General features: G+C 49.6%; 11 protein-coding genes across 11 annotated transcripts; 7 read left to right on the forward strand and 4 right to left on the reverse strand.

The window, feature by feature from the left end:
- Positions 1-68: 68 nt before the first annotated feature.
- Positions 69-770, reverse strand: ASPVEDRAFT_86210 (VOC family protein; the record flags this gene model as incomplete). The annotated part of the gene is made up of 1 exon (XM_040817806.1): positions 69-770. One exon carries the CDS (start codon positions 768-770, stop codon positions 69-71), a length of 702 nt encoding a protein of 233 aa, XP_040670591.1.
- Positions 771-3,017: 2,247 nt separating this feature from the next.
- On the forward strand, positions 3,018-5,283 carry ASPVEDRAFT_86211 (asparagine synthetase B family protein; the record flags this gene model as incomplete). The annotated part of the gene is made up of 6 exons (XM_040817807.1): positions 3,018-3,177; positions 3,231-3,688; positions 3,745-3,828; positions 3,881-4,142; positions 4,194-4,385; positions 4,442-5,283. The coding sequence occupies 6 exons, from the start codon at positions 3,018-3,020 to the stop codon at positions 5,281-5,283; spliced, it is 1,998 nt and encodes a 665-aa protein (XP_040670592.1).
- Positions 5,284-7,738: 2,455 nt separating this feature from the next.
- ASPVEDRAFT_136661 (Zn(II)2Cys6 transcription factor) lies at positions 7,739-10,145 on the forward strand (the record flags this gene model as incomplete). Its single annotated transcript, XM_040807315.1, has 3 exons — positions 7,739-7,922; positions 8,054-8,224; positions 8,296-10,145. 3 exons carry the CDS (start codon positions 7,739-7,741, stop codon positions 10,143-10,145), a joined length of 2,205 nt encoding a protein of 734 aa, XP_040670593.1.
- Positions 10,146-11,977: 1,832 nt separating this feature from the next.
- ASPVEDRAFT_86213 (cupin domain-containing protein) lies at positions 11,978-12,477 on the forward strand (the record flags this gene model as incomplete). The annotated part of the gene is made up of 3 exons (XM_040817808.1): positions 11,978-12,075; positions 12,138-12,369; positions 12,448-12,477. 3 exons carry the CDS (start codon positions 11,978-11,980, stop codon positions 12,475-12,477), a joined length of 360 nt encoding a protein of 119 aa, XP_040670594.1.
- On the reverse strand, positions 12,286-13,351 carry ASPVEDRAFT_818031 (uncharacterized protein). Its single transcript, XM_040817091.1, has 2 exons — positions 12,427-13,351; positions 12,286-12,357 (listed from the first exon to the last, which is right to left on the reverse strand). The coding sequence occupies exon 1, from the start codon at positions 13,088-13,090 to the stop codon at positions 12,716-12,718; it is 375 nt and encodes a 124-aa protein (XP_040670595.1). The 5' UTR covers positions 13,091-13,351; the 3' UTR covers positions 12,286-12,357; positions 12,427-12,715.
- A 262-nt stretch (positions 13,352-13,613) lies between these two features.
- ASPVEDRAFT_54933 (serine/threonine-protein kinase) lies at positions 13,614-15,679 on the forward strand (the record flags this gene model as incomplete). Its single annotated transcript, XM_040814994.1, has 3 exons — positions 13,614-14,178; positions 14,228-15,542; positions 15,592-15,679. 3 exons carry the CDS (start codon positions 13,614-13,616, stop codon positions 15,677-15,679), a joined length of 1,968 nt encoding a protein of 655 aa, XP_040670596.1.
- A 242-nt stretch (positions 15,680-15,921) lies between these two features.
- ASPVEDRAFT_153159 (uncharacterized protein) lies at positions 15,922-16,572 on the reverse strand (the record flags this gene model as incomplete). The annotated part of the gene is made up of 2 exons (XM_040808338.1): positions 16,505-16,572; positions 15,922-16,335 (listed from the first exon to the last, which is right to left on the reverse strand). Exons 1-2 carry the CDS (start codon positions 16,517-16,519, stop codon positions 15,922-15,924), a joined length of 429 nt encoding a protein of 142 aa, XP_040670597.1. The 5' UTR covers positions 16,520-16,572.
- A 324-nt stretch (positions 16,573-16,896) lies between these two features.
- On the reverse strand, positions 16,897-19,295 carry ASPVEDRAFT_44373 (ferric reductase family protein). The gene is made up of 2 exons (XM_040813035.1): positions 19,007-19,295; positions 16,897-18,956 (listed from the first exon to the last, which is right to left on the reverse strand). The coding sequence occupies exons 1-2, from the start codon at positions 19,147-19,149 to the stop codon at positions 17,171-17,173; spliced, it is 1,929 nt and encodes a 642-aa protein (XP_040670598.1). The 5' UTR covers positions 19,150-19,295; the 3' UTR covers positions 16,897-17,170.
- Positions 19,296-19,516: 221 nt separating this feature from the next.
- On the forward strand, positions 19,517-20,101 carry ASPVEDRAFT_137722 (copper transporter family protein; the record flags this gene model as incomplete). The annotated part of the gene is made up of 2 exons (XM_040807420.1): positions 19,517-19,938; positions 19,987-20,101. 2 exons carry the CDS (start codon positions 19,517-19,519, stop codon positions 20,099-20,101), a joined length of 537 nt encoding a protein of 178 aa, XP_040670599.1.
- A 416-nt stretch (positions 20,102-20,517) lies between these two features.
- Positions 20,518-21,294, forward strand: ASPVEDRAFT_86218 (putative GPI anchored protein; the record flags this gene model as incomplete). The annotated part of the gene is made up of 2 exons (XM_040817809.1): positions 20,518-20,934; positions 21,022-21,294. 2 exons carry the CDS (start codon positions 20,518-20,520, stop codon positions 21,292-21,294), a joined length of 690 nt encoding a protein of 229 aa, XP_040670600.1.
- A 509-nt stretch (positions 21,295-21,803) lies between these two features.
- On the forward strand, positions 21,804-23,359 carry ASPVEDRAFT_153163 (uncharacterized protein). The gene is made up of 2 exons (XM_040808339.1): positions 21,804-21,880; positions 21,938-23,359. The coding sequence occupies exons 1-2, from the start codon at positions 21,838-21,840 to the stop codon at positions 23,281-23,283; spliced, it is 1,389 nt and encodes a 462-aa protein (XP_040670601.1). The 5' UTR covers positions 21,804-21,837; the 3' UTR covers positions 23,284-23,359.
- Positions 23,360-23,457: the final 98 nt, after the last annotated feature.

A 23,457-nucleotide genomic window follows, 5' to 3' on the forward strand; every position in this document is an offset into this window, starting at 1 on the left:
TTAGACGGGTCCTTTATGCCTCACGTATCACATTAAATAGTACCCCCCAAATGCCACAGTTTCACCACTCACAGAACGCCAGTAGGCTGTTCCTGCTGCTGGATCTCAACCAAGTTGCCATCCGGATCGGTAACCATCAGAAGGAGAGGTAGTCCAATAATACCCTGAGCATCCATGAGCCTCTGCTTGGCAGCGTGATGCACGCCCGCATACTCGCCGATGCCAAATGCATTGTTAGCCGGGCCGACGAAGGTATTGATGGGGTCTCCGACGCGTTTCAGGATCTCAACACCCTTGCTCTCCAAGTAGTCCTGTGCCTTGGCGATATCTGGGACGATGAGGCCGACGTGCCCGAAAGTGTTGGTGCGCTTTGTGGATGCCACGAGGGTGTCATCAGTCACATTGAACTGGACGAGTTCGAGGAGACCGGCGAGGTTGTTCTTGGCGAGATTCAATTCGGCACCGGTTTGGTACCCCGTTCCATTTCGACCGCCCTGGGAATGGCCTAGGTAGGTGACGCTAAACTCGGCAGTGAGCTGGACGTGGAACAAGTGGCGCATGCCGAGAATGTCACCGTAGAAGTGTTCCATATCGGGGAGGTTGTTGGTAAGGAGACCGACGTGGTTGATGAAGTAACCCAGTGTTTCTGGAGGGGCTGGGCCATCCGTGCCAATGGTGAAAATGCCATCACTAGCACTGGGATCCGGCTCACAGGCAGTAGTCCATTGAACCGCGATTGATAGAGCCAAAAGGAATTTTTGTGCGAGCATTCTGAAGGATAATGGATTTGAGAGTCAAAAGATCGGGTTTCCCTTGGAAGAGATTGTAATGGTTGTGTTGTTGGGTCATAGTGACTATCCAGGTGCTTTTATACCTTAGCCGAACAGCGAGGCGTATTTCGACCTCAGTCTTAAACTTGCTGCTTAGCACCCTCCACGGTGAAAACGTAATGATCCCCGAAGCTATGAGATTGCAATCTCCGCAGTACAGAGGCATAGGTCGTGTAAACTTACCAGTCAACCTCAGCTGTTGTTTAGCGGCGCGAAATTGAGCCCAGACCAGCTAGCTCCAGTAAGCTTACACTCACCACCAACCAATCACCTTGTTGGCGGGGAAGCCATGTATACAAAGCCTTCAGCAAGAAGTTTGTGTCCAGGAGAACAACCCAGTTTCGGAACCATTTGGCGCGAAATCGGGGCTGTGGTTCCTTTGGCCCCAAAACTCTCGATGTGCCGGACCCTTACTCGGTACTGCCATTCTCAAGCGTTGGTCTTTCTCCAAGCCGCCAGGAACATTCATTCCTCTGCGTACCTGAGGGCTATTCAGTTTCTGCAGTATTATTGGATTTCACGTGGTGGCCTCGGAGGAACAGCCGTCCACTAATTTTCTTTGAGAGGTGTGAATGTTCACGTTTTGAGATTAAGTCGTTGCGAGAAGTCTGGTTCCATTGCCCTATTGCAACTTATTATTCCTCGCATAGTTCGACTTTTCCGAGTTATAACAACTTCGTGAAAGTATCAAGATGGCTGTGATTACTCAAAAAAGGGAGTTTTGCGGCCGATTTATGATAATTCACCGGTCTTTGTTCGTGATCCAAAATGTACCGAGCTAGGGTTTTGGATAGTTCGAGTCGCAACAGACCTCACGGCCCCTATTCAGTAACTTGCGTGGGTTTTAAAAGCTAGGAGCAAGATAATAGCCTAACTCTTCGATAATGGCCTTTGGCTTCGGGTTTCTGCACGATGTGTACGGCATGACATTTATGCCAACACCTCACATACGGGACCAAGGAAGCTCAGAATTGATGCGTTGTTCACTCTGACGAAAACTAGGGCCGGTCCCTCAGCATATGTTGTCAAGAATATGTACGTATTCCGAGCCGGCATTAACTATATCCAGCTAACTGAGGAGGGGGGTCATAGTTTGTCGATTTCACTCAATTTCGTGGCAAGGGTGGGTGCCATCATAAACTCCTGGGGTTCGACTGTGGCCGCTGGTGGTCAAGGCCAACAGTAGAAGCTCAAGAGCTGTGGAGCATAGGTCAGTAGGTCAACACTATTTGGGCTTGTGGAAAGAGAGATCGATGCTTTCAGGCTGATTTTCTGTTTGGCCCAGATAAGCGTGCATCAGCGTTGCATGGAAGCAATGTTCGGCCAAAGCCTTATATTTGTGTACCACCAATCCCTTCACCCAGAAATAGAAAGGACGAGCACGTCAAGAACCGAGAATATCGAATCATCGTGTAAGACTAGCTCGCGTTTTTCAGGGAGCTTACAACACGTCAGCAACCTCGGTAGCGGATCCCCACAGCATTTGATTCCTGCAGCATACGGTTGGAAATTGAGGTCCCAATTAGTCCATAATCCCTGTTTCCGCGCCCGGGGTCTGCTCTCCGATGGATCAGGTCCGCGGCAAATCTCGATTGGCTCATTTGCAGTGCAGCAATGCTCAACGGTGAAGGGCTGCAGGTTGAGCAAGCTTAACCCTGTTCTCTTTCGAGTATCCTCGATCACAAAAGCCGAGCCGTGCCAATTCCTTCCGGGTATCTCAAGGAAGATGTTCGGACCGGAGATTAGGAGGAATGAGGGGTTCTTTGTTCCAAAGAGGGGCAGTGAGATGGGCCACACGGCTGGCGGATCACGAGTGGATCCGACATTCTCAAAATGTCCTCACCTCCAACCATCCACGCGTTGGCAGACGCCGCGATCTTGACCCAGCTCAACCTCCAACGGCGTTCGGCGGGACTCCTGCTGCACGCATTCCAGGTTTCCACTCCGGCCCACTCTTCCGGTCGTTGAAATTTGAAAGAAACAATGGATCGACACTGCCAACGTGTGATCAGGGGATCGTGGGTGGGCGGACGATATATCCGGCCTTGCTTTGGGAAAGGCTATATTAATACATGGCTAGACCCATTTTCTCGCGGATCCTCAGATACTTGCAATTCTTAGACCAAGCCATCGATTCTATATTCTAGGCACCCGTGGAGTTCCCCTCATCCTCCCTTAGAAGCCATAATGTGTGGGCTTACAGCAGTCCTTTGTCTCAATGGAGGCGCTTGCCAAAATAATGTCGATTCCCAGGCCTTAGAGTCCCAGATGGATGAGAGTCTGGAACTGGTCAAACACCGTGGTCCCGATGCAAGAGGCAAATGGTTCAGTCCTGACCGTCGCGTAGGTTAGTAGTTCCCACGAAAGAGCCATATCAAAATCTGACTTTACTCTACATAGGTCTTGGGCACGCTCGTTTCTCGATCATCGATCTTAGCCCTGCCGGTAATCAGCCCTTCCATGACAAGGAAGAAACTGTACACGCAGTTATCAACGGCGAACTATACGATCACGAAAAGTATCGAAAGGAGCTTGCCAGCGAGTATGATTTCAAGAGCAACAGTGACTGTGAAATTGTGACTGCTCTATACCGTCACTATGGTATCTCCTTTCTTTCTAAACTGCGGGGAGAATTTGCTCTCGTCCTTTGGGACGCAAAACGAGAGTTGCTTTTCGCCGCCCGTGATCGCTACGGGATCAAGTCTCTCTACTATACGGTAGTGAACAACAAATTACTGGTGGCAACTGAGATGAAATCCTTCCTGCCCTTTGGCTGGCAGCCGGAATGGTCCGTTGAGAATCTCCTTCGGAAGGGCTGGCTGTGGGATACTCAGCTGTACTTCAAAGGAGTACACCGGGTAAGTTTTCTAGGCAGGGAGGCTTTCGTCGATACCATCCTAACTTACTGTTATAGCTCGATCCCGGTCAGTATTTGATCAGTAGGAACTACAGTGCCCCAGAAATAGGAACGTATTGGGATTTGAGCTACCCTGACAAAGTGAGTTGCTTGGAGCACACGCAATCACTCGCGTTGACTTACATGGAACTAGACAACACGTTGTCCCCTCACAGAAGAAGAGATTATTCTCAAGCTCAGGGAGCTCTTGCTAGAATCGGTGAAGCTGCGGCTCCGTGCTGATGTGGAGGTCGGGGTATACCTTAGCGGTGGTTTAGACTCATCCGCTATTGCGGGAATGACTGCACACCTTATCAAACAAGGCGAGCTTTTAGGAAGCGACTCCAGTGGTGATATCTCAAAAATGAGCTGTTATACAATTCGGTTTGGGAAGGACACCGGAGTAGACGAGTCAGGTATGAACGGATATCTCTATTGTCTTAAGGAAATTATCTAATATGACGAAGATATCGCGCAGCGGACGGCAGATTGGATTGGTGTCGACCTGCATCCAGTGACAATGGATGAACACGAAATTGCAAGCAGGTTTGAAGACACTGTTTGGTTCACTGAGACACCAATTCCTGATGTCAATGGAATGGGCCGAGTTGCAGTGGGAGAGTTAGCTCATTCTCACGGGAAAAAGGTGATCCTCACAGGTAAGTAAACGACTCAAGCTTGTCGTTGGCCTGAAACGCATTGCTAATGGGGCTAGGCGAGGGATCGGATGAACACTTTGGGGGCTATCCTGATATGTTATCCAAGATATTTCTTGAGCCTGATCATTCATATCCTCCACCTCCTTTCGAGATGCCTGATAGCTCTAAATTATTCGAAGCCGGTAGGGAGGCCATACCGCCACCGTATCCATCACCTGCTTCAACAAAGCGAATGCTTAATAATTCATCTGTATTTCCTCGTGTCAACTCATTTTACAACCTGCCATTCGCTCCGTGGACGGCAAAGTACGCAATAGACAACGATCTGGAAACAGCATTCGCAGAGCATTTTGGGGCACAGACCCTTGCCAACATCTCAGAGAAATGGCACCCTTTGCATTCGGCGAGCTACCAGTGGACCAAGTCCATTATGGTGAATTATATTCTCCGTTACATCGGCGATGGCGCTGATATGGTCCATCAAATTGAAACGAGGCCTCCTTTCCTAGACCATCATGTCACAGAGTTTGCGAACCAAATCCCCCCAAGCTTGAAAATTCGATATGACCCTATCAACAAGGTTCTGCGTGAGAAATACATTCTTCGGGAGGCCATGAAGCCATTCGTTACCGATGAGATCATGGACCGTACAAAACGGGCGTACTTGGGACCTTCGGTGTATAAAGAGGACGGCCCTCTATGCCAGGCTGTGCAAAAGTTAGTCACAGAAGAGAACGTCAAGAGGCTAGGATTTGTGGACTGGAACCAAGTACAGGATCATGTTACTAAAGGCTTCCGCGATGGTGATCAAAAGTGTTTCCGAAGCTCGCTCTTTGTCGCTCAGCTCGTGGTCCTGTCTCAACGATTCGGCGTTAAAACAGCAACAGACCTTGCGTAGGGTTAGACACCAGAGGGTTGCAGGAATACCGAACCGAGTCCACGAACCAGAATAAGAGTGCAATGTGATCACTCACGCATTGTTGGCCATGGTCCTTGGAACACAGTTCAGCTCAGCGTGGTGGGCAGGTGACCAGCCCGCCGGAAATCGGCATATCATGAAAGTTTATCCTTCCAACTGTATATACTTTGTCCCTGGTGACCTAAATAAGTATAGAAATAGAACCTTACGGACTCCGTGGAAGCAGGGGGCTGATCTGATCTGAGAATCGGAATTTTGATGTAACTAGAATGGTATAGCATCACACAATCACTTTATTGACAACCGCCGTCACGTTACAATTAAGCTTCAGCTGCAGAGCATATACAATTGCCTAGTGCCACTGATCGAGACTTGGAGCCCGAGAAACTATTTCTCATTTGATACTGAAAACCAGTCGAGAGCGTGGGGTGGAACTGGGGTTTCTCGTCTCGCGTGGCGACAAGGATACGCCTAGCTAGCACCACGTGGTTATACACTCGAGAAGAGCCATGTTGATCAGTGGGCTCCCACGAATTGCCCTGTCGTGTGCTTCATTTAATGGGGAAACCCAACGTCAGAAGAGAAAACGTGTATCGCTACCAGATGAAACTATGTAGCCTGCGATGATCTTGTATCAAGCTAACATGATCCAAGGCGCAAATTCAGATCTACATCCAACTGACCAAATGCTGAAAGATATTCCTAGATCTTGTGGGAGTCCAGCCTTAAGGCATGCTTCTAATTGGAAAGAATACAGCCCAACTCTCCAGCTCCTCCCTGCCTCGTCTAGCAACGGAGTGTGTTTCTCAGGGAGCATTTGCTGCAGGAACTTGAAGTGACGCTGTTGAGGTTGAGCATGCCGTCAAAAATCGTCGGTGTCAAGGGGTCTGTGGTATTCTTGGTTGCAAGGATCATTCCATCCGGTACGTGTCAGAAGTGCGAGGAGACTCGCTGCAGGCAGTCAGTCATGATGGAAAGTAAAAAGCCAAGCTTTTACCTCTCGTTTCCTCTGGCATGTAAACGTACTGATAGGTCAATGACAGCTGCAAAAAGCAACGTCGTACTGCCACAGGGTAGTTATTTTAACAACACAACCAGTCACATAATTTGTTTGTCTTCTTTTTCTGCGAAATAGACATCAAAGTGCACGGGAAAAGCATCTATGATCCCCGAGCCTATTCCCCCACAACAACAACGGTGCTAGTCCCTGACTAGCGCTCTCACCGGAGACTCGGCGCATTCCCACTTCCAACGGACTTTCCCTCGGGAATCGCAATGATGTCCTAAGACCACCAACCCCCATCTGATCCAGTCATAGATGAACACGATAGAAACCGGTCTAGACAGCGCCACCCTCCCCCAGTGACTAGCGAAAGAGTCATGGAGTGTTGCAGTAAATCTGCTGGCTGATATCCATCTCAATTATAAGACGGCCCAACTCCTAATCCATGCACTTCCACTGTGTTTCAGGCTTTCAGCTCCTCCGTGCTGTTACACAGTGGGGGCGTTTGTAAGACTCCAGATAGTGCTCGCTCCTTGGTTTCTGGTTCGAACTGGGTGAATCGCAGGCCCGAAGCCAAGGTTTGCTTTTGCAGCGCACCCGAGAGGGAAAGTGTCACGGGGTTGCTGCCAGCAGAGCAATGCTCCAGCTCCCGTTTGCTCGTCATCTCCTCCATCTCCTCTGGGCCCAGTGGCGTTCTGCACCCTATCAGCATCGACGCAACTCGAAGATTCTTTGCATCCGCTTTGTATGGAATCTGAGTTTTCTGATCATGCTGCTTTCTGGGAACAGCCCCTGCTCCGGACCCGGGCTGAGACGGAAAACGGCAACCAATAGAGCAGGAGAAACTTGCACTTGGCTCGCCCCCTCATTGTTCTTTTGGATCCATCGTTTACGTGACTAAACCTCGCATGAAGAACACATAGCTAGATGGCCATCTGTCTCATCGACCCTGGCTCCTTTAGGCCCCAATAAAATTCAGGCATTAATCCAAGCTACAGCAGATGCCTCTGACGCTGTTTGATCGGCACATCCGCGATTCGCGACTTGCTCCAAGTCTCCGCATTCTGCTGCTCTAGTGCCGACTCTTATCAAGGCGATGACGGTTTCTCCTCACGCCTCGGGGAATTTGGCGCCTTATGGGACTTTATCTTTTTCTCCCCCATGTCTCGTCCCTATCTACCCTTCGGCACCACGATACTTCTAATTGACGGCCTTATCTGCGGCCTCCTACACCGTACATTACATCAAAGAGGGCCCATCCAATCCCTCCCAAGCACCCTCGCAGATCATTATCATAATTGCTATCTCGCTTCGCATCTACTTACTATACAAGTCATCGTTTCCACGAGCGCCACCGTGCTCTTTCTCTTTTTCCATAATTTATCATCTCCAGCCAGCTGCTCCCCTATCGCTTGTGGTGTTTTCAAATATATGAGCTCTCTTGTTGGCATGGAAAAGATTAGGATTCCCTCGCCGTCTGCTATTCTAGACCCCATCCCCGCCGCTTCTCCCGCTGGACGTTCCACAGCTTCCGTCTCCACTCGGAATGCAGCGCCTGCGCAAACCGCTACAACGGTGACAACTAACAAGCCTAAACAGTCAAAGAGCCGTAATGGTACGGTATTGTCGATTCTTTACAGTCACCCAGCACAGAAATAATATTGAAAGAGATGGATAGAGAAAAGAAAGGTACAATGATTCATTAGTGCGCAGTGCGCTGACCTTCTTCCTATCATTAACATTCAGGTTGTATCACCTGCAAGGCGAAGCGACTGAAATGCGACGAGTCGAAACCAACATGCTTCCAGTGCAAGAAGCGCAATGTGGAATGTGGTGGATACAAAAAGGACTTCAAATGGCGCTCATTTGGGGAAAGTAATGTCCCTGGAAGAAGCACCGGCCCAAAAGTAAAGAAAGGTTCATATGCAACACCTGACAACTCTTTGAAAATTGGCTGATAAGCATCTCTTTTTGTTTTTATCGTACAGGAAGCCCGTCTCCGCCCGCTCGTAATGGGGCATCACATAGCCGGAGGATGAGTGAGAGCCAACTTCTTGGAATGGATGATGGTGGCTCCTTTCGTTCCCAGCGGAGCGCACCAAGAGATATTGCTTCCAGAAGATCAAGTCAGTCACCGGCGAAGATGGATCTGGGGCTTTCACTAGATCATATTCTAGGCTATTCAGGCTCAGGAAGCTTTAGTGATGACCTCTTTACCTCGTCATTTGCGGAAATGACACCGTCAGAGCAGTCGCCATGGTTGTCAAATCTTCTTTCTCCAGGTCCTAGCCATGACGGTAGTATCACCCAGAGTTTGCTAGAAGGCGCTCAGGGAAATGATGAATTCAGCTTTGAAGCCCTCCTAGAAGGAGATGGTGATGACATCGAGGAGATTATACGGCAGCCTGACCGAGGCGCGAGAATCAGAAACCTCAGTTTTCCAGCACCCTACGACTCCCAACATACTGAACCAAATATCATGCCTTCAGGACTACTTGGGGAGCCAGCTTTTACTCTCGCAAACCCAGAAATGCTTGTCCTGCATTTTGATAGGTCTACTTGTGGAATTCTGTCCGTCAAAGATGGCGTCCATGAGAACCCATGGCGCACTCTAGTTTGGCCGTTGGCTAAAGATACCCCAGCTCTGTATCATGCAATATTTGCGCTGGCTGCTTTCCATGCTAGCAAAGACAACCCATCGTTGAGAGTTCATGGAGTTGATCATATGAGAAAGAGTATTACTTGCATGGTGCGAGACATACAAAGTATGAGGTCGGACGCTGCTTTAGCTACAAGCCTCGCTCTTGCTTTTGCTGATACCTGGGACCAACACACTCGTTCTTGCATACAACATCTCCGTGGAGCAAAGGCGTTGGTTTCTCAAGTTGTGACACTCGGAATGCAGGGCGAACTTCAAGGGAACGATCTCAGAAGAGTGCGTTTCTTGTATAACACCTGGTTATACATGGATGTCATTGCCCGCCTGACTTCTCGTGAAGAACACGGAGAGGAAGAGATGGAAGTTCCTTCTTTCCCATTTTCAGAGAATACAGTACATGAAATTGATCCTTTGATGGGATGTGCTGCAACGCTCTTCCCACTGATTAAACAAGTTGCCCGATTGATCCAACGTGTCCGCAAAACTGAGTCGAACTCTATATCCCTTATTTCCCAGGCAATTGAACTCAAACAATTGGTGGAGCGATGGGAACCACCAGATTGGTTCGAGCCCCCAGAGGATCCTACCTCCGAAGTCCAACATAGTATTCAGACCGCCCATGCTTATCGCTGGGCCACTATATTGTATCTTCATCAAGCTGTCCCTGAGATGCCTTCAGAACCAACCTCGGAACTGGCTAAACGAGTCTTGATTCTTTTAGCCACCGTACCGCCTAGCTCGCGCACAACAATAATCCAGATGTTTCCGCTTTTGGTCGCTGGATGTGAGGCCGAGCAGGAGGAGGACCGGGGTTGGGTGCTTAATCGATGGAGCGCAATTCAGTCTCGGCTGATGTTGGGCTCTATTGACCGATGTATTGAAGTCGTCCGTGAAGTCTGGGCCCGCCGAGATGCGAGTGCAGCTAAAAAACAGGAGCAACAACTGCAACAAAACCTGGGGGCTAGCCGTTCTCGTAGCGCTGCAGGACAACCTCCGGGAAATAATAGAGTATTCTACACCGGCCAAGCTTCACGTCGAAGCTCTGCGCTGTCACCTTTGGAGAACATAGAGTTCGAGAAAACGGTACGGGGGAAGTCACATTGGGTTCATGTAATGCAAGAATGGAATTGGGAAGGTACGTCTTTGTATGCCTTTCGGAATGCTAATTTTCTAGGCTAACGCATGTATAGTATTCCTAGGTTAAGTATTGAAGCACGCTATTTCACCATGTACATTCATTTGTTCCGATTCTGGGTATCAACGCCATTATGGCTTTGATCATTATGGCTTCCCTGGCTTGATCGAGAGCTGGGACGTTCGCCATTCTGGGATGCTCCCGCGGAGGGACTTCCTGTCTTCATTTGTCGTCGAACGGGAGTTTTCCCGTCTTTTTCCAAATACATTCGAAGAGAGTCCAGGTATGGCTCTAGGTCGCGCGTTATCGACACTGTCGACATTCTCTTTTGTCGTTATTTGACCTGGATTTGATGGGTATGATATGAACGCGCTATGGGGTGTTTTGGAGTTTGATCGTGTGCTTTTTTGGGCTCAATAGCGGAGTCTACGGTTTAATTCCTAATGAATTAGCATATTGTTCTTGGTCGGTCTTGATTGATGTCACTTGCTGTTCGGGCTTGTTCACGGGCTACGTACGGCACGGCTTTCGACAGGGCTGGATAATGTTTTCCTGGTAGTGCTTGGGCTAGCGACTTGCTTACTGGCGCATGGGAAACGACGGCGGTTGGACCGGGGTCTCTGGGGTTCGAATGGCATTCAATGGAGTCGCAGAGAAACTACTATTGCGGGGTTGTTCTAGCTGCGACAGGATGATGAGGTCTCGTCCGGACGGGGACTCTTCGGTGGAGTTGAGGGCTTTCAAGAACCGTCAGTTCCGCCTTGGAAGTTAAGAGGGCGTTGCACAGGGTTGATAATTTTGGAGATCTGCATTGGGCGAGGCAACTTTCAGCAAGGTGTTGTTTTCTTGGATTTGCGAGTGCTGGTTCAGCAGCGATATTTGTAGGAACGAGAGGCGGAAGAAAGTCGGCGGAGGGAGAGAGGTACCTTGTATTTAAAGACTTGCGTCCAGACACCAGAACTCCCTACATCACACATCGTACGATCACGGGTACCACGGGGTTGGACGGAGCGTCTCGCTTTCTACTAGTCAAATATGAAATAATGCCACTCCTTGGGTATAGTTGTCCCGTATCCAAATTCCAGTTGCTGGACTGCGCTGCTCAATAGAGCGGATCTACTCTGTTCTTGCCACACCCGTCATCACGCCCATGGCCAGTCAACGACATTGAATAATACCACCAATACTCCAGCAGCTGCTGGACCATGAACAAGCATAGTTAACTTCCTTGCTGGGACTGAAGCGGAAGGGATGTGGCCGGCAACCCCTCATACAGTCCAGTGAGGTGTGATGGGAAACCCTAACCCAGACGGGTAAAAAGATCCAGCGCTGCTGCTATCAAGCACAACCCCTCATCAGTCGCGAGAGAGGGGGAGGAGTCCTGTTGGGACAAGAAACCGGGGCAATTCTTATTGGATTACTACTATCAGAGTTCTAACTCAAGCGGGCAGTCTTTTTCCTTCCTTGCCAAGATGATCTCTCCTCTAACAGGAGCTTGAAGCTTGGGCTAGTGGTCCCCTCACGGTTTGGCCATCCCCTCATTTTCTTTCTGGTAGTTGGAGATCGAGGCCTCTGAGCTCGATGTCGTCCGATCCGGTCCAATGATGCTCTCTGCAGTCGTCGAGAGATAGAGCATCTTGACTGCCGTGATGTCCTACTCCAGAAGGTCAATCCGACATGTTTACCACGTCGTCTCGAGCGGTTATTGTTCCTGGAAATTGCAATGGGAAGAGGGAAGAGCCGAGTGAAATATAAGGACCTCATCGCATCTCAATCGCAAATGTAGCTGACCTGGTCATCTACTCTCTGTATCACCATTACTGCCGGTTAAGTAGTACTACATCATCGCATCGACGCTTCTTCTATCGCAAGCAAAATGCCGACTCCTATGGTTTACCATGCCAAAGCGCAATCCACTTTCAAGCCTCCTCTCATTGCGAACGAGAACGCCTTCCTAGGTGATGTTGACTCGAGGTATCTTCTGCCTGTTATATCTTTATTCTTCCCATAGATAGGATGACTGCTAACCGCGTCAGCGACTCATACAACCCGGATAAGCCTATCTCCGCTGGCTTCTACCGTCTCGAAAAAGGAACCCCGCTTACCTACGAGTACACCTACGATGAGATGAAGATTATCCTCGAGGGCGAGTACGAGATCTCAGACGAGACAGGACAGAAGGTGACGGCATTGCCGGGCGATGTGTTCCATTTCCCCAAGGGATCGAAGATCACCTTTACAACGCCATCTTATGGGCTGGCATTTTTCGTAAGTGAACGCCAAACGGAGGGCCTCGGTTTTGGGACTCAAGAGTGGAGTGCTGACATGTGTTTTGTGTACCAACAGACTGGACAGCGGGCGAAAGGGGTTCTCTAAGCTCAAAGCGGCTGGAGTATGACATCAGAGTTTGCCTGGGGTGGGTTGAGTGAGTGCGATCTGGGCTCGGATCCATGGTTCAAGGTTTGGTGCTGGTGCTGGGGTCCGCTCGTGTATCTTGGATGAGGGAACAGGGGGAAGGCGAGGTCATGTCCAAGTAAATAAAGGAAAGCAAGCCCAACAATGCAATGAAATGGGCAAGTTATTGTCCCTATCAATTCGAGATAGATCCTCGCATTCAGCCCGGCACATCGTGGTTCTCGTAGATAATCCTTCGTCGTGCTGCCGTCCACCATCTGCTCCACCTGTGGCTGAGCATCCCGATCAAGATTTCAGATGGATCGCCCGCCCACAAATGACCAGCGATCGCCTTGTTTGTTTTTTGTGACAGAATCCTGCGGGCGGCTAGCGGGATGACTCGCAGCAGGATTGAGGCAGGACCGATCTTGGGCGGAGGAGAGGGATCGGAGCAAGGGAGTTGCTGGGGAAACAATCCAGGCACAGACCGTGGAGGGGCAGCAAGTTGGCAGCAGCCAGCGATCATCGGGCTGGAAACGAGCAGCAGGAGCAAATGGAGAGCCGTGGCTGGCTGGTGGTCAGGTATCCAGAGCATCTGGGCCTAAATGAATTGGATGGAATTGTGGGCTCAGCTTCAGCTCAGCTCCGTCTTCATTCTTGTTCTTAAGATTCAGCTTCCCAGTCGCGCCTTCCCCTCATCGGCTTCACCTTCACCTTGCGCTCACCCCTCGCGTCGAGAAAACAGCCATAACACCGCCCTTGTTTGTGCTCAAACTTGCAAGTTGCAGCCTGTTTCTCCCAGACAAAGCCATTCTTGCTCTTTCATCCCCGTCGCACTGCCGAACAGCGAAACAGCGAAACCAGCCTGTGTCACGCTCGCTCGCATTGCTTTTTTAGCTCGACGATTTTCTTTTTCTCGCTCCGTCTGGCTGGGATCTGAATTAATTTTCCTTCCCGCGTGTCAATTGCATCTGGTTTCTTTAAATAGCGAGTTGGGCCCCTCTCGAGTCTCGCCGCTTGCGCCTGACGTGTGGATTGAGTCGCTGAGGAATCACACCCTCGCCACGGTGTTCTCTTGAAACGCCTTCAATTGCTAGATTCACGAACTTCATGCCATAATGACGCTCGACTTCGACTCCAAAGATCGCTCCGGCTTTCGTCTCCCTCATCCTCCTCCGCTCTTGCACACCCGCTCCGGAAATGAGGCTTACGATCGCCCATCAACTCCCCGCGAAGATGGATTCACCAGTCCTATTCAGACACCGCAGGGAAGCCCAAGCAAGAATCGCATGCCTCCTGGGGCTTTTGACCTCCCCAATGTTTTCGACAAGGCTTTGAAGCTGCAGCCCTCTTCTCCGACTAAAAACACCCACAACCATTTCAACCATCCTATGTTCTCCAATGCCAACCAGAGTGGCGAGTCGCTCAATGAGAGTGTTATTCGCCCAGCGAGCCCAACCCGAAAATCCAACAAGGAAAACACCCCTCCAAATTCAGGCCGTTTAGGGAAGGACCTGGGGCCCAACCCAGCTGCTGCGGCGGTTTCTCGTCACGAACAATACCAGTCCAAGGACTTGGAAAGCGTTCAAAGGCGCCAGGTGCCGATGCGGGGTCTGACCCCGGAGGAACTCGAAAAGCTTCAGGATCCTCGGGTTAAGCGATTGGTCAACGTGACCCAACTCTGTAAGTCGAAACACAGTCGCCACAGTAGTGTTACTTCTAATAGTGCCAGATTTCCTTGATCACTACTTTGATCTGCTCAGCTATGTTCACAACCGCCAAACCCGCCATTCCCAGTTTCGTGCCGCAAACCCTGAGCCCCCCGCAACTCCGGTGGAAGACTACGAGCCCGCTCTTTCGAAATATTTGGGTCGGGAGCGGGCCCACCTCCGCAAGCGTCGTACCAGACTTAGACAGGGTGATTTCCAGATTTTGACACAAGTCGGCCAGGGTGGATACGGACAGGTATACTTGGCATCAAAGAAAGATACAAAGGAAGTGTGCGCCCTGAAAGTCATGAGCAAGAAGCTGCTATTCAAGTTGGATGAGATTCGGCACATTCTCACTGAGCGTGACATATTGACAGCGGCCAAGAGCGATTGGCTCGTCAAACTTCTGTACGCTTTCCAGGATGATACTCAGATCTACCTTGCGATGGAATTTGTGCCAGGAGGCGATTTTCGAACGCTGCTGAACAACACTGGTGTGCTGCACAACCGACACGCTCGATTCTACGTTGCCGAAATGTTCTGCTGCATCGATGCGCTGCACGCACTCGGGTATATCCATCGTGATCTGAAGCCAGAAAACTTCCTCATTGACTCTTCCGGGCATGTCAAATTGACAGACTTCGGTCTTGCAGCGGGAATGTTAAACCCCGGAAAAATTGAATCCATGCGAGTGAAATTGGAGGAAGTGGGCAACACCCCAGTGCCATTTGGCCGCCCCATGGAGCAGCGTACGATGGCCGAGCGTCGCCAAGGGTATCGCAGCTTGCGGGAACGCCAAGTGAACTATGCAAAGTCCATTGTGGGATCGCCCGACTACATGGCGCCCGAGGTACTCAAGGGTGAGCAATACGATTTCACCGTTGACTACTGGAGTTTGGGATGTATGCTTTTCGAAGCCTTGGCGGGTTACCCACCATTTGCTGGTGCAACAGTGGATGAAACCTGGCAGAACCTCAAGAACTGGAAAAAGGTGCTCCGGAAGCCCGTGTATGAGGATCCGAACTACTTTTTGTCGAAACGAACCTGGGATTTGATCACCAAATTGGTAGCATCAAAAGATTATCGATTCAAGAACATTCACGAAATTCATCAACACGAGTACTTCCACGAAGTTGACTTCACTCACCTGCGCGAGCAGCGTCCGCCATTTGTGCCCGAGCTGGATTCGGAAACAGACGCCGGCTATTTCGACGACTTTACCAACGAGGCTGATATGGCTAAATACAAGGAAGTGCACGACAAGCAGCGCGCCTTGGAGGATATGGCAGAACGTGATGACAAGATGAGCAAGGGATTGTTTGTAGGATTCACATTCAGGTTTGTCAGCCCCCATTCTTCGTCAGCGCGCGAAGCTAACTAGCAACAGACATCGCAAGCCTAACATTGATGGGACTGGTCGTCTTTCCCCCCGCAAGCCCATTGCGACGGATGGAACCTTTGGCACGATGTTTTAAACCCGACTTTATGCACGTCTGTTCTTTCTTCATGTGTGTTCCTCACGAGCTGGATCTCGGACGGCCATTGTTTTGAGTAAGCGATTATCAGTTTAATGCACGGTCGGTACGGTCTGAATGGAGTTGAGTTGTATGATACATAGATGGTATCGTAGATGATAATACAATCACAATTTCTATTCCTCTTTTTTCATCCCAATACCCTAGTAGAGTCCTCGGTATCCCCTTGGGCCAGAGAACATTTACTCATTCGCCTGTCTAACCATCTTCAAAATCGTACTTTCCTCATCCCCAACAACAGCCTGCCCATTCGTCCAATCCACCGTGAGAGGCCTTACGAACCGCCCACTATCCTCCTTAAACTTCTTCAGCGCATCCTCGGCATCTCTAGCGCCCTGCACAATCTCCGAAACCGCATACGTCGGACCGCCCGCTTTGCCGCCCGAGCTCGGATCCCCTGTAGCGTACTCAAGGATGTTGCGCAGCTGGTCCGTTGTTGGCGGGGCAGTGGTCACTTCGAGCTGGAACTCGCCTCGGCCGATTGGGCTTGAGGCTTCACTTGCGGCAGCAGACGCGGCTTTGAGGATGTTGTAGACTTTGCTGGAGGATTGGATGGAGGGGGTGTGGAAGAGGGTGATGGGGTCGAGGGTTTTGGCCTGATAGATGGAATGTTAGTTTTGTTTTGTTTTGTTTTTCAATCGGCTTATATGAGTGAGGTTGGATTGAGAGGTGGGAAGGAATTCAGTTGGAGCTTTGAGCTTTTGTTGTTTGGTTGTTGGTCTGGTGTTGGTTCGATAGAAGCTAGGGAGAAGTGGGAGAACGTACGAATCGGAAAACCATCTTGATATGCCTTCCCTTCTTGGGTCGTAACTTGGTATGCTTGGGGGTTTTTGGTAGCTTGTAAGGCTGAGAGGTATGGGCGAGGTGAAATCGGGATAGCGCAGCTTGGTGGTGAAGGAGGCTCCGGGTGAGTCAGGTGATTACGTCATTTGGCAGGTACCTTATCACGTGGCTCGGTATTTTCCTGGGCGATTTTTGACATCAACACCGTAAGACTAACGAATTACATAGCATCGATGGGGATGGACTCAAGGTTGTGGNTTTTTTTTTTTTTTTTTTTTTTTTTTTTCTGCCTCCATTTTGCGCTCTAATGACTTTCTCCATCGGCTTTGAATATGTGTGGAGTCGGTGGTTAGGGCTGAATTGAGAGGTTTAATCACGGAATTCATGGTTTACTGCCGTACCTAATTTATGTAGACGAAGCACTTCGGGAAAAGGGACTTGGGGTTATCCAAGCTATCCCACTGTCCTTGTTCATGTCCGAAATAGGCCCCTCGAATCATCCAAATTCACAAAATATTGGACCATTACCTGGTTCTACTAGCAGCATTATGCAGTTTATCTTGGCTTCTGTACCATCAATGGGCCCTCTCGACTGCATACCAAAAACCCAACTCCTGTTGAAATTTATTCCAGCCCCATCCATCACTTCTACCATCCGAAAGTCTCCACGTGGAGGTATATCCCCTGGGCACCTATGCCCGTATCTGCAACCCGTTCTTCAGTGAGGCAAACGACGCTGCGGCGGACATCGTCTGATAGAGCCGGAGGTCCGCAGACAACTACGGCGCTCTCCCCTTCGTTCTGTTGGAGGGTCGTACGGATTATTGTATCCACAGATGGACGTCCACCACCCAGCGTCATTTTTTGGGGGGTAAAAGATCGCTCTTCTTCCTTGGTGGTTGCGAGTCCCTCATTTGTTCGGGAAGCAGAATGAGGAGAGGGAACATGTTCGTCGGCTGTTTCTCTCCTCTCGCCACCATTTGATGCAAGATTTGTTTTTGCTGGGGTTTGAGCGGGACCCAGTTGATTCTGGTTTGCTAGCACATCTTCCAGGTTCATCCAACCGGGTTCAGTGATGTATATGCTCAGCTTGAGATCTCGAATAACATCGGGTGCGTCACGTCGACAAGTATCAATGTCCCGAGCCACCGACTCTAGCTCTGTCCCAAACCAACTATAAAACTCGGGTGACCTGATAATCCACACAAAGTGGATATGCCTTGTCACATCCAAGCGTGGCTTGTCACCTTGCGAAGACGCCTTTTTCCACCGTCCAACGATATCCCGGAGAAGCGGCATCGTGAAGGTAACCCCCATGCCGCCGGCGAAAAGCATCAAGCTATCAAATTGTCGAAGGGAGCGGTGTTTTCCATATGGCCCTTCAAGGAATACGACGCGATTATTCTCACTTGATCCGGCGGTGTCCGCCGCTTCGAGGACGTTGTTTTGCACTGCATGTTCCCAGAATCGTTTCGTGGCACCCTTCTCAGCTCGAATGAGGAACTCGATCTTGCCATCCTCAGGGATCGAAGCGATGGTGAACGGGTGGCTTTGTAACGGTGCTATTGAATGGCAAGTAAGGAACATATGCTGACCGGGTTTCCATCGGGCTCCTGGGTTTTGGATGGTGACTCGAGCGACGTTTCCGGATAGCGGAGTGAATGATGCATGATGCGTCCAGAGACCGCGCCACGTTCCAGCAGTTTTATGAAACACCGACAGGTTGATAAAAGCTGCCCAAACATATCGCACCAGTCGATCAAAAATAAGAAACCCAATGGATGCCCAAACCGGAGCCCTAACCGCTTCATCTACATGAAGCCAAACTGCCACCGTGAAGCCGATGAACATCACAAGATGCTGTATAACGAAGAACTCATATCCCAGTCGACGGATAGGCCACGCAGAAGAAATCACGATGAAGGTTAGGACGCACCAGGCAGCAAATCCACATTGGGAGTAGTATTCGTTTCTGAGTTGGTGGGTTATATAGCTATACCTTCCCCAGCTTCGAAACCAGAATCCCATATGGATTGTCGCACATAGCCAGAGAGTTCGAGCCAACCATCGGTGGAACCAGTTCAAGCTCTGGTAACCCATACCAGCTAGACACCCTATAATATTCTGTCTTCCGGCGAGGATGAACACCAAGGGCATTTGGGCAATCGTGGTAAATCCAGTGCGATACCCCACCTCCTCCCATTCCCACTGGTTGTAGGTATCCAGATCATAGAAGCACATCACAGCAGTTGTGGCGAAATGAGCTGTAATGAATAACCACGGCATCACCGGCCCAGTGTAAACCCTGCGACCAAACAGCAGCACTGGTCGTAGAGCTGCGCTGCCCACAAGGCGGGCCAGTACCGTCAAAGCGGCATACACACGAAAGAACACTGATTTCGGTTTCGATGGAGTGGGGGATTGGTCTCGGAGTCTGGTATTTTGAGTTGGGATTCTTTTCCATGCATACAGCCACTCACTCACCTCTGAAACTCCAGGAAGCGATTGATCAAGTTGGCCAGGGCTTCTACTCCGATGAGGCAGGACATCCAGCTCCAGTAGATCTTCTGAATGAAGAACGGGTTAATTCTGTCCTTAGCAATCTCCAAACTTTTGCTCATATCCATATTGCCGGCGTCTCTAATTGTTTTCTTTTTTCTAAAGATGAGTTTTGAAGCTTTGGCCCTCAGGAGTTGAGTTGGGAGAGTGACCTCCCCAGGGGCCCGGCAGGAAGAGCGTGCCTTCCATTGTGAATAATTTGCGCACTTTTCCACCTATTTCAGGTTGTATCAAATAAATATGTACTCGCAATTAAAAAGAGCTTCAACACTGGCAGCGTTAATCGTGGGGTGATGACATTCTATTCTTATCTCCTGGAATGTACATTCCTCCGGGGTCAAAGTCCAACCCATTTTTCTTTCTCTCTCCCTCTCAGGTCCGACAATTACAAACTCTTAAACATCCCGTGTAACCTTCAAAATGAATATGAATGCGATGGATCATGAGGAAACTGTTGTGAGCCACTCAGTGGTCTTCACCACCTCCCACAGCTCTCCTCTGTTTTCCAAGGAATGGTCCCCTTTATCCACTGGATCCTACACGGGTACCTGTATCTTTCTGGTCATCCTCGCCATTATCGCCCGCTGTCTTGTTGCATCCAAAGCGTACATGGAGCAGCGTTGGATGTACGCCCATCTCAAGCGTCGCTGCGTGGTCGCCGCAGGCCGGCCCTCCGAAACCACCCGCATTGAAACAGATCCAGACGCGAATCTTGCAAAGCTTATTACCGCTGACGGCGTCGAGGAGTCAGTCAAAGTGGTTTATCGCAATACCTACGAGGCGCCTCCATGGAGATTCAGTGTGGATCTCCCCCGCGCTCTTATTTATGTTTGTATCACAGGAGTCACTTATCTGCTGTATGTCTACAACTGTTACTTAGTTGACAACTCATTAATGTCTCTTAGGATGTTAGCTGTTATGACGACGAACATTGGATACTTCTGCTCCATCCTTGGTGGGTCTTTTCTTGGGGAACTTGTCGTGGGACGATTCATTCAATGGAATGAACAAGGGCATTGAAGACTGGCAATTGGCAATTTGGGAGAGTACGTCCCTAGAGACAAAGCAACCTAGACTGCAGTAACCCCGATAGGAGTTTAAATCTGCCTTCTATCTTAGGCGCTGTGCTATACGAGGCCCAGGACTATGAATAATACGGGCCTTCCACAGCTTTCCATATATACCTATGTTGTCTTACCGTTGTTTCCCAGCAGATATGCGCTTATAAAGTTATATAACGGAAACTTTCCACTATTCACTGGCTATTTAATAGGATTGGCCATTTAAACCATCATCTGCTGGTAATCCCTTCCCGCCGCAGCTTAGAAGTGTTACCACTCCCGACTTGATATTGAGCCACAAAACACTATTTTTCCTCCACAATCTCTCTAATATTCTCTCTCACCCCCCTGATACTCTCCAAACCATCAGCCATTATGAAATATCTTATCCTCCTTCCCTCACTTCTGGCATCTCTCACTGCCGCCCATTTCACCATCAATTACCCTCCCTCCCGCAGCACCGATGCAAAGACCCAGTCCGAATTTCCCTGTGGGGGATTCTCGAGGCCCTCCATCCGCACTAAAATCTCTCTACACTCACCCAGTTTCCCCATTTCAGTGGATATGGGCCATGACCAAACAGCCATTCGGTTCCTCCTTGCCGTAGGCTCGGCCCCAGGCACGAACTACAACATTACGCTCAGCAAGACCTTCAGGGTGGAAGGATTAGGTGAATTCTGTGTACCTGATGTGGTTCTCTCCGAGGACATACTCGGAACAAAGCTCGAGGACGAGTTGAACATGACGTTGCAAGTACAGGCAAATGGGCATCCTGACGGGGGCTTGTATGCTGTGCGTTTCTACTAAACCCATTTGCCTATCAAATTTTCCATGAAGTACCGTACAATCTCACTAACATACAACAACACTGTCAATTAGTGTGCCGACCTCCAACTCACTACAGAACCCGTCTCCGGTCCATCCAAGTCCACATTCAAAAATAACACTGGTGTTGTCGCTGTCCCTTTCACTGGCGCGGCTGCAGACCGAAACGCCAACGTCTCGACTCCGGAAGTATGGCCGCAGGGTGGTGAGGACACCAAAAATAAGGGTGAATCGCATGCTCCTTTTTTGACAGGCGGGTCGGCGTTGCAAGCGGCTTCTTGGGGCGTTTTGGGCGTTTCGGCCCTCGGATCACTGGCCATTTGGTAAATGTGAACTATTGAGTTTCTTTGGTGAACAATTGGCCGAACTATACTATGGCCGAACGTGGATGATCATGTTGATGCTTTGGAAGCAGCTTTGGTGGAATATAGCCTATTTATTAATCTAATCCGAAGGGGTAGTTTTTAAATGAGATGTTATCCCGTCGACTTCTACGAGCCAGTAATTGTAAATACAAGTGAAGTGGCTCGCCTTCCTTAGACTTCATGAGATTCTTGTAGCACTATTATATATAGTTGTCACCTCGAACATTAGGAGCGATTGACAGTGTGGTGAGACACAAGTCACCAGGACCACAAAATCACCCCCCACATGTGGAAAAGTTATTTAGCCTCTTATTTATCATGAAAATAAACACGCATTTCATAATTTATGGTTGGGTCTGAAACCCTGGATCGACTTTCCCATGGATCCTTGTCACGTGGCCCAGGCTGACTATATCCACAATCATAAGATCTTCGTATTGTTCTCCGATCTTTTTTTGCTCTTCGAAAAATCGCTGCCTAGCTGTGAGTTTCAGGAGTCACAATCATGACTACAGCCACAGATAACTTTGAGAGGCTACGCGCAGTCGGTGAGTGAGCAATTGAGTATTAGTATACGATGTACCTACCTCTACTAATGAGTTTAGGCCTCTCGGAAAAATACTCCACCTCGCGGCATCCCCTGGGTTTCTATTTAAATGTTGCGTTTTCAGCAAATTATACGGTCCCAGAAACATTCACGCTCCCTCTCAAGGACTACGTTTATAGGGCTGTTGAGACGTTGATAAATCAACATCCCATCCTTTCTGCAATACCCCTAGACGAAGATACTAAGGATCCTTACTGGGTGCGACTCCCGGAGATCGATCTTAGCCAACCAATTTCCTTTCAAAAGGCTGCGCAGACCTTGTCACTAGACGAAAATGACGGCGAATTGCAGTCCATTCTTGAAGCCCAACATGGAATCGGTTTCACGGCGCCGTCCCCGTTCTGGCGGCTTCTCATCTTGACTGAGGATGATGAAGCTAGGCGTTTTACTGCAGTCTTTGTATACCACCATGCACTCGGTGACGGCACCTCTGGAAAAACATTCCATCGGTCGTTTCTGCAGGCTTTGCGTGGAGCTGTATCTTTACAACCGGATGAAGCTAAGCAAGTGGTTCCCTCACCAAAGACACCCCTCTTACCCAACCTAGAGGCCGTCCATCCGCTTCCCATCTCTATCCGCTACCTTCTCAGGATCGCGTTCAAGGAATGGGTGTATTCCAAGCCAGATCCCAAACTATGGGCAGGTGGCCAATTCCAGGTTCCGTTGAAAACAAATATCCGGTTCCTTGTCCTGACAGCCGCTCAGACGTCGGCTTTCGTCAAGGTTTGCCGCGAACACAACACGACACTCACATGTGCGCTCTATACGGCCATCGCTCGCTCAATCTTTGCTCATGTTCCCGAGAAATTCACCCGCGTCACGGGTAGCATACCAATCACCCAACGCCCTTGGCTTCCAGATACAATTACGGAAGATTCAATGGGCGTTTATGTGCAGGAGCTCGGGGAGTCTTTTTCGCGCAAGGCAGTGACCGGGAAGACTTTCCCGTGGAGCGAAGCGCAGCGGGTTCGGAAGTCGGTCAAGAAGGAAGTTGCGCTGGAGAGCAAGAACACTTCTGTTGGCCTTTTCAAATACGTTAAAGACTACCGGAAGGACTTGTGCGAGTCCAAGATTGGCAAAGAGAGAGGATCAACGTTTGAAGTGTCCAGTCTTGGTGTCGTGAAGGCGGAGAATGCGGATGACTCGTCCATTCCGCAGATGGGTAGGGTTATCTTCACCCAATGCGCGAGTGTCACGGGTGCTGCTCTTGGTTTCTCTGTCATCACTGGCCCAGATGGGTGTTTGACGTTGGGAATTTCGTGGCAACAGAACGTCGTGGACGATGATATAGTGCAATCTGTGATCGATACGCTCAAGAAGGAGCTACACCAGATTTCTGGCTGATTGAAGCTGACATGTATATAATTACAATAATGTTTAATAGACCCGTATATACTTAAATAGAATTAATCCATCTTACATTCACAATTATTTTGCATCTTTTATACAATTATGTAGGCGGTCAGGACGCCGAACCTCGGCCTCGGCGGCAGAATGGGGGGGTTGTTCGTTAATCCT

Source organism: Aspergillus versicolor, assembly GCF_001890125.1.
Source record: "Aspergillus versicolor CBS 583.65 unplaced genomic scaffold ASPVEscaffold_8, whole genome shotgun sequence".
Classification (NCBI taxonomy): Eukaryota; Fungi; Ascomycota; class Eurotiomycetes; order Eurotiales; family Aspergillaceae; genus Aspergillus; species Aspergillus versicolor.